This window comes from Xiphias gladius, chromosome 2 (genome assembly GCF_016859285.1).
Source record: "Xiphias gladius isolate SHS-SW01 ecotype Sanya breed wild chromosome 2, ASM1685928v1, whole genome shotgun sequence".
Lineage (NCBI taxonomy): Eukaryota > Metazoa > Chordata > Actinopteri > Istiophoriformes > Xiphiidae > Xiphias > Xiphias gladius.
Genome location: NC_053401.1, coordinates 7,245,601 through 7,255,185, shown reverse-complemented (window position 1 = coordinate 7,255,185; position 9,585 = coordinate 7,245,601). Strand labels below are relative to the sequence as shown.

The window sequence follows — 9,585 nt, the reverse complement described above, 5'->3', positions numbered from 1 at the left end:
GGAGGCAGTGTACCCCCTTCCAGGGGTTGAATTGGTGCAGTGGGGCACATAAAAACTGACTGAGGTACTAAAGTTGATGTCTGCATTCGGTGCTGTATTAGACAAAGAATTGAAGTGGGTTGGCTTTGCAAGACTGGCTGTAGTGTCAAATCTGTCTTTTTTAATAGCAATGCTACTAACTCTTGCTATGGACATAGATGTAGTAATTTAAGAATGAGAGACAAATACTCAGCAAACAGGACACACAAGGGATGCAGAGTCAGTTGAAAGAAGCGACAGAATAAAATGGATGCACTTACAGACGGCACTTTCTCCTTGATTAAAAGAAAGGTAATGTGGAAATAAGGGATAAGAGAAGAAAAAGCGTGGAGGACCTGTGACTGAGCTTTGTGAGGAAGATGGAAGAGTCGAGGGGGAGGAAGAGGAGGGTGGAGAGGAGGCCGGTGAGGGGTGTATATGTGGCCCAGTGACCAGCGGCTGGAAGGGGACATGATGACCTACAGGGGCAGAGGTCACATAGAGGTCAAAGAGGGCCCGCTTGCCAACATCAAAAACAAAAAAGTAACAAGGCAAAGCCACAACGATGACAGAGCAGCTGCACGGCAACAACACTCCAAAACCAAAGAAAAAACCATGGCAACAAAATGGCAGCAAAGTCAATCGCCCTGGCAACAGCAGCATTACTGCAATACAACAAAACTCAAGCTAGAGTAGACCAAGCTACACCACATTTATATAGCAACTCCTGCATGGCAACAACACGCCCAGCAAGATGAATATGGCACAGCAACTATACAAAACATCACTCTGCACAAGGCTACTCTCATGACTCAGACTCATGTTCAAATTTCTAATGTTCCTGTTATTCCAATGTCATGCAAAATTCTGCCACTGAGCTGAGATAGCTTGTGGTTGCGTTTCAATTGTTTTTGAAAAAAAAAAACCAATTGAAAAAAAGAAATAAATTTGAGAGTTAAATTGGCCGCCTAGATTACTAAAAATGAATAAGCTGCCTGGAAACAAGCTATTTTCAAAACACTAGCAAGCTTTTTTCACTCACTTTAATAAACATAGAATTGTAAAAGGTCAATCCTTTACTGTTAGGGTCATGTATTTCAATGTCATCTGAAGCTTCACTCAGATGCCGATTCTGATCAAAGACAACAGTCATATCAGTCACGCTCATACTATTTAGGGTAAGTTAAGTAGATGTTGAGGGAGATTTACAAGCAGATGTGCTCTGATAAGACACACACAACATAAAAATGATAATGAGAGGGTGTGGAGAAACTGATTCTTGTGGGCAGAGAAACAACAGTATTTTAAAGCAGAGGGGCTTCAGAGGTGCTGCAGGATGGAGATTATGGCAGGCAGGTGGCAGGAATATTAAGTGAATCCTGCAGTATCTTTGCCCCACTGCACACCACAAGCCGCTGACTACTCACCACACACACACAGCAGCACAAGGGGAAAAAGGCAATTAATGGTTAATGTAACAGAAGCCGAGTCAGCAGATTGTCTATACACATGCCATCGTCCAACATCTCCGTAGACACAGGACCGCATACAAGCTTTGCAAAAACACGCACACACACACGAGGAGAGCGAACACACAAATACTGCATGTCCTCTTTTTATCTCTTTTCTCCTCCATCTCTCACTGTCTTTCCTCACACATCTTGCTCTAACTTTAGAAAGTGAGACCTCCAAAGCCACTGATTCTCCTCCATCACCACAGTATGTAAATGGATTTAAATCTGGTCCAAGGACACTGATAAAGCAGCGACCGTAACTCTATACTGGGTCCTTTTAGACACATGTGCTGCTGTGCCAGCCGATGCGTGTCAGTGGAGGAGGGAAGTGTGTGCAGAGTGGGTAAGCCTGTCTATTTTAATGCTCTGTCGGCGGTTAATGGGAGGTTGACAGGTTTACAGATAGACTTTGTGACGCTGTGGTTAGAGGAGGCATGAAGAAAGGCCACACATGTCTGCACACACACACACACACACACAAATTCATGATAGAATGTGAGGGACACAAGTATCTAATATCACAAAGCTAGGGCTGGGTATCAAACGGCAATACTTTTTTGGTACCAACTGAAGTTAGACAACTGTTTAAGGTACCCTGCAGTAGAGCGATATTTTTGTGGGTCGGTCCTCGTTTTGATTGCAATGTGGGCAACTCTGGTTTCACACTATGCCACTGATTGCCATTATGTGGTGGTAACACACAAGGAAGTTTAGCAATGTTCAATTAGTTGGCTTTACAAACATTTAATGAGGAAGGAAATGGTCGTTTTCTTTAGATGTTAAGGAAGCGCTTTAGTAAGAAACACTTTATCTAAACATAGCATTTGCATGTTTACAAGAAAACGCCAGAGGGCCCCTTTAAGTACTAAGAGCCGGCTTCAAATCTCTGGTCAATCCCAAAAAAGGGGGTTTGTAGAAAAAAAAAGCATATTTTTATTTCTCAAAAAGTTTTGTATCGGCGCTAAGGCTGCACCGGAAACAGAATTTTCCAAGTGGACTCAGGTGCCAGGTTGGGCCAAATGTTTGAGTTTTACAAATGCACAGTCTGTTTCATCCTAGGCAAACATTTTAGCCTTTGGGCAGACATTGGTGAGATCATGATGCAACCTGCTGCTAAATAATACGTCAAAAAACAAAAACAAAAAAGTTTATATATAATTTTCTTTCTTTTTTCTTTTTTTTTAGATTTTTCCTGTAAGGTTTGAGTAGAGAAACATACCTGACCCAATAAGTAAGGTATGAAGTGCTGAGGTCACAGAGGAGGTGCCGGTGTCAAATTTTCCATTCTGCAATTATTTTGTCAGGTTGGTCTGTATATTCTATTGCAATATGGGTATTGCTCAGACACATATCCAAACTCATCAGAGACCCCTAAATCCCACACCATTTTTGTGGAGGATCCGATGGAATGAAATGTCAGTAAACCCATTTTTCAAAACAAGGCTGCAGTATGCGGGAGTCTTTCACATGAGGATTCCTTATCTTCTTACACAGAAAATCTCACACACACACACACACACACACACTGAGTGAGGTGGGCCAAGCAAGCCTTCCAGGAGCCCTATGCAAACAGTCCTCACCATCAAACTAGTCTATAAGAGACTTCAGGGACAACAAGACCTAAAGGACACTTAACAGATCAAATGTCCATCTTCGTCGGAGGCTGTGGCAGAGACACATGTATAAAAAACACAAGCATTCCAGGATAATCCCAGTAAACCAAACAGAGTTGAAAACGATGTAAATGAGCAGGGATGAGAGACTGTAAAGAATCAGAGCAGAGGGACGAAAATTAAGGACAGATTGCAGTGAAGATGGGATGCTGGTTAGGATTGGTAAGAAGGAGTTACAGAAAATTAAATTTTAGTTCTACAAATCTAGAAAAATCTACATGATGTAGAGATCCAGTTAAAAAAAAAAAAAATCAGCTATTCTGCAAGGTAATTTTTTAAAAGCCAGTTCAATTTTTCAAATCCAGACCATCAAAAACACCCGGAGTTGGTGATGTAAATTTTAGTTTAGGATGGATTTTCCCTTCAAACAGTAGTATAATTGTTGTGGGAGCGATGCTTACAGATTTGCGGATGTTGACGCGGGGTTTGGGGACAGGTTTGCTGGGCTTGCTGTCGAAGCTCTCGGGCAGTGTGGACGACCCGTGGCCGCTCTTTCTGGCCTGCAGAGCCAGCTGGTAGGCCACCTCGAAGGCCTGCCCGAGTGTAAGGATGATCTCATAGGCCAGATTCTGACAAGAGGAGGTAAAGGTACACAGGAATAAGAATACAATATAATATTACAAGTTGAATGAATGATGTGTGCGTATAAACACAGACACAGTGCCAGTACTGACCACATCAAAAGCAGTGAAGACGTGGCAGTAGTGATGACTGGACTTGAGGTCTTTGGTGATGTAGGCAAATGTAGACAGATCCTCTGGATCCTGAGCCGCACACGAGATGTTACGAATTTCATGCTCTGCTATAATATTCTGCAGAGTAAGAGAAAAATGAAGAAAGAGAAAAACGGAGAACGATTAAGATGTGCAGAGAGAGATCGTTGATCATCTCCATTGATCCACTTCATGGAACAACAAATCTGATTTATATTCGTCTCATTTCACACCTCCCAAAAACCATAATCACTGTAGCACAATTTTTGTTTTCTGTTTTCTGGAGTCACTGAGTTGGAATTTGTCCTCTGGTAACATCACCGCAGAACACTCAGACTTTGTTTTGTGTTAGGTAAAGCACATTTCATTGCCGTGAATTAAAGAATATCAAAGCCCCAAAGGAAAGCTTTAGTGAGGTCTTTCAATATGAAAACATGATTTTCAAGATGGAATTTGCTCCTAAATGAAGAAAATATTAGGAACATTTCCCTGATAATTAGTAACAACAACTGGTCTGCTTTTATTTACCTTTCTATCTACACATTTGTACGTAATACTATATTTAATAATACAAATCAAATATCATAAGTTTACTTTATGAAAAAAGAGCAAATTAGGGAGAGTAACAGCAAGATACCGTGTTTTTTGTTTTTGTACACTGGGACAGCAGATAAGTTAAGGAGAGAGAATGGAGAGATTTTACTACTTCCATTAAATGTCCCGGAGAGGTGAATCAAGGTAAAGCCACTGTCCCGTTTTTGATTTTCCTTTTTAGCATGCCTTATCCGCTTAACTGATTTATTGTGTTAGAGGCAGTACACAATGCATTTTTTATGTGTTTTGGCTGACTTACTTGAGTCTGTGTATTATTGCGTGAGGAAAAGCGCTAAACTAAAAAGGTACTGACTATCTGCAAATTATGCTCATCTTCTGCTGTGTGTGTGCTTTGTGCATAACAGAGGCTTAAATAAATACATTACCTTTTTTCAAGCAAGTAGCTTGCAATTATCTAAAAAATTGTTTTGTTAAGTTTAGTGTGAACTTCAACACTAAAACAAAAAACACTTTTTTCTGTCTAAGATGGACAAGCTGACACACACTGGGCCCCAATCACTCAAATGTCACCCTGGATGCTGAAGGAATGAGGTGATGATAAACTCTGTGAAATTGCTTTTTTATAACATTTAAACTTTGAAAGTTGTTTATTAGCTTTTTAAATGTTCCAGTAAGGATTTAGTGGACTGGTAGTAGGTTGTCAGTGATTTTCCTTAATATTCAGTTCATCTACTCCATACTGATTATTGCCTGTTAGTGTTTTGGCCTGCTTTCACACCATATTAATTTTTACCATATAGTTTTAAATCTGCCCGGCTGCAGCAAAATCGGACATCAGTGCTGCAATGGTGGCCAGACCTGACACCTCTGAATGTCACTGATGTTCATGTTCAAAAGCCTGACCTTTAATGTGTTATTTAGTAGGCGTCACACGAAGCGAGCCATGAATGTTACCTTATTTGTGGCATCGATGAACTTCACTCCTTTGTAGGACACAGAGAGTACGATGGTCGGCACTTTCTTCATCTGTTCTGTCGACTTCTTGGAGTGCACAAAACATGAAAGATAGGGACAGAAAGAGGAGAGAGGCAGCAATGACTGTTGAGGCATTTCACACATAAATGACAAAAAACAGGAATAGATTGCAGTATTGAACTCCCATTAGCCTGCTGTTGAAAATTAAAATTAGTCCCAGATTAATGAATTTGGGTCGGCCGAGATTTCCACTAAAATTAAATAACCTTTTAGTTTCCTAGAAGACCTGATCCATGTCTCTGAAGCTGCCTAGGGTCTACAAGCATGTCAGAAAAATAATGACAATCTCGCATGAGGTAAATGAGCTAATTTAACATGGACTGAATCACCAAAGTCAATTCAAATCATCTTCAAAGGTCAAGGGTTGTAAGCAGTCTCATAAAAAACAACTGCTTACAGATTAAATTTCTAAATCAAATCGATTGCAACGCTACAAATCCAGTAAGTCTCTTACATTTTTAACCATATCAGGCTCCTACAGTATATATATCTACTCTTTCCTTTTTTATTACATACTGGCATTTTAATATGTCATTTACCTATATTTAAACTCACTATGCAGTTAGGCTCTGTGGAGAATCGTGGGATTTACAGTGATGTAAGCATCACCCTCCCATCTGTCATTGTACCTGCCAACGCTTTAATATATTCAAAAAATAGACGTGAGATGAGGCCCTTTTCCTACTTTCTAGCTCGTCATCTCCTTCTCTCAGTACCCATATTTCTATCTCACACTGTCTTTTCTTTCTCCTCCCGTCAAGCCTGCTCACTGCTATCCTTTCCATATCCATGTCATTTCTTTGTTCTGCTCCTTTCTCCCTGCTCACAGTGTGTTGCTGCTGCAGTTCGGCTCTGTCAGGATCAGGTAGTGCTGAAAAGCTGACAAAGGCAGCGCTGCCTGGCTTCGCTGGCAGCTAGAGGCTTTGAAGTTGAGATTTAAACATCCACATCTACCTCCACAGTGGAGGGATGGAGCGACAGGTGAAAGGAGGGATGCGGTAATAGAAGCTAGAATGATACGATGTGCATCTCATTGCACTTAATTACAACCTTGGCGTGCAGCAAAGGTGTTTCAGACTGAGGACTGAGAGGTATGAAAGAAAGAAAGATGCCCTATAATGTGGCAACATAAATATGAAGACAGAAGAAAAAGAGGGAACAGTGGAGAGGAAGAGAAAGGTTTGCTCATGAATATTACAATTTATCTTCACACTGCAGCAGCTCGGGATGAAAATGAGCGATATGAACTGAAGACCAGAGGGGAGAGGGAGTCACTGTAACATATGGAAAATATGGAGAAAAACGGTAGGAAGCAGGAAGAAAAGACATGGATAGCAAGCAACACATAAAACCAGAAGGAGAGCAAGAAAAACTGAGCAGCAGAATGACAAAGCAAGAGGAAGACATCAGGTGATTTAAGGTAAAAGGGGGATTGTGGGGTATCAAGCTACCCACAGGCAAGGATATTAGTAATAAATCCTTAAATAGACTTAATCCACAGTCATGATATTTTAAGTTTGTTTAAGTTCTAGTGAGTGTGAGGACACTAAGACTGTGAGACTGTGTCTCAGATTTAAAAAGGTCCAGTAAGGTTTTTTGGAGTGAAACACAATATAACTAGAGTGGCACTTCCTGCCACTCTGCCAAGGCCAAATATTGATGAAAAGAAATTTCTCGCAATGGTAAGGAAAATGATTAAGGAAAATTCCTGGATTCCCCCCTTTAACTGGATCTGCACCAGAATTTAATGGGTTCTTCCCTGGCCCATGCCCCATCCCTCCACCAGGTTTGGTGCAAATTGGTTCTGTACTTTCTGCATTATCCCGCTGACAAATAAACAAACAAACTGATGAACAGACATGGTTGAAAACATAACCTCCTCAAAGGAGGTAATAAAGCCAAAAGTTCAGCCATGTGCATTTATGTTCAGTTGTTAAAACCACAAGGAGGGGTCTGGTTTGTATTAAAATGGATAAGTTGAACATGTTATAAGAATAATCATACTCAACTAGTCCCATTTCAGCAAAGCTAAAATAAAAGATAATAATAATTTACTACAACTTCTTATTTTCATAGCGTCTTTTAGATTGTGTTCCCAAATTTGTGTTCCCCAGTTTAGTGAAATATTAATAGCACCAATAGTACCAGATGGCCAAAACTACAAAAATAAGACCCAGGTTGCAATAAAATAGAATTATCCCTCAAGTTATGTTAATGTAGATGGATCTCTCATAGCAGTAGCAAAACTAAAGTATGTGAGGCTATGCTTTACCCTCATTTTGGCACAAGCATCTTGTGTGGACTCCGTTCCTCTCAGCTCCTTCACCAGCATGGAGCCCAGGTACTGTGGAAAGGACACAAAAAAAGACATGTTTAGTGAATACACTCAGGGTATGTAGATGTATGTCAGTGTTTGGTTATGGCTGTGTACAAGATGTTTTTAGCTGTATTAACCTCATAATCACTGCCAGACACTACAGAGGGTCTGTCATTGCAATCTCAGCATCTTTCAACCTCAATCTCAAACTTAATTTTCAATTCTAGTGGAGATCCCAAAGTTTGGTAACAGGAGCAAGTTTGAGAAGCTTGAACCACGAATGTTTGGCCTTTTTTACATGATGAATGGAAACTGGGTTTATTGAAGTGTTTCTTGAAGTTGTTTAAATGGTAGGTCAGCTGACTCAGCTGTGATTTGTTAGTAAATGAATATCTATGGTGAAATCAGGTAGAGACATGTCCCTGCCTCCAACATTCAGTTCTGCAAATTAACTCAAATGGAAATGATGGCTTCTAGCAGTGTTTGCCTTACTTTATGCCTTGATTATGATGAAATGGTCTGAGCCGCCCAGGCAAATTTAGCAAGCAATACTGTAGCTGAATTCTAAACTAATTCCTGTTGAGGAGGAAACTAACATCTCCATCAGTCCTGTCCATGTCCTGACTGGTGAAAGCTGCTGCTTCAAGCACTAATTTCTTTCCTGATGACCAGCAGGCATCATCAGTTGCCCTAGATCCACAATCACACCTCAGTCTATGAATGCACTGACCACAGATGTTGAGAGCAGTTATAATAATCCAGCAGCATATGACTGCAGTCCATATTCAGAGATACAAAGCTCCAGCAACACCGGCAGTCAATCTTTACTGACCATTTAACACTGAAGCATTTCCTTTCTTATCAGATCTATCCAGGTCTTGATCATCAGCCAGCTCAGCCTGGACTTTAGCAGTATGAACAATAAAGAGTCTCACCAACAATCACGTGGAGGAAATGAAGTGGGAGCCTTTTAACATTGTCACACATGGATTCAAAAAGTTATGACAGCAAAAGCTGCTATTCATTGTGAATGAGACATGGCTTTGCATCCCTGCACCCCTTGCTAAGATCCACAGATTCAAAAGGCACCAAGCTACACTACAGAGGAAAGTTAAAGAAAGTCTTAACTTTATGCAAATATCAATAGCAAGAGCCAATCACGATCATCTTGGTACCAGCAACTCCACTCCAGTACGTGAAGATACTTAATTTTAACTTTAATAAACTTATCATTGAATTCCCAGGAGATTAAAAAAAAGAATAACAACATGTGAAAATTCTAAACATTGCTGGTTTGTCTGGTGGTGGCACACATGTCAGAAAACTACTAGAGCGTTAGTCTGTAAATTACATGCTCAACACAACACACCCCCAGAACTACAGATTCATGAAAGGCCAGATTGTTGTGTCTTCAGAGAGTGGTGTCTTTTGAAAGTGTTCTTTCTATAGCTGAATTATGTTTATAGTGTAAGTGTTTTTGTTTTTATTGTCTTAATGAAATAAACTGAAAAAAAGTAAAATATTGGAGTGTTTATTTAGTTTACAATATTAATTATGATGTCTACTTCTTTGTGACAAATATTAACTCCATTATTTCGAGTAATTTATGAAAACCTTGTTTACGCTCAACTGTACTAATATGGGTTTTCATTAAATGCACACAGACAAACACAGCAGTGATTATATCAACCTTGAGAGGCTCCTGGAGGAACATTAACACCGAAATCTAGCAGATCCTTCTCTCTGGACATGACTGGGTA

At 40.2% G+C, this 9,585-nt stretch overlaps 1 protein-coding gene across 6 annotated transcripts in view; it reads right to left on the bottom strand.

Annotated features, from left to right (window-relative positions):
• anks1b (ankyrin repeat and sterile alpha motif domain containing 1B) overlaps positions 1 to 9,585 on the bottom strand; it is a 230,817-nt gene that overhangs the window by 3,123 nt on the left and 218,109 nt on the right. For 4 of the 6 annotated variants that reach the window (XM_040141449.1, XM_040141475.1, XM_040141485.1 and 1 more), the window contains exons 23-26: positions 7,781 to 7,852; positions 5,428 to 5,514; positions 3,880 to 4,017; positions 3,607 to 3,774 (exon numbers count right to left, since the gene is read on the bottom strand). In XM_040141449.1, the coding sequence (XP_039997383.1) occupies positions 3,607 to 3,774; positions 3,880 to 4,017; positions 5,428 to 5,514; positions 7,781 to 7,852 (465 nt within the window). Of the gene's footprint in view, positions 1 to 374; positions 498 to 3,606; positions 3,775 to 3,879; positions 4,018 to 5,427; positions 5,515 to 7,780; positions 7,853 to 9,585 lie in introns of all 6 variants that reach the window. The other 2 variants (XM_040141493.1, XM_040141456.1) reach the window with 2 other exon arrangements.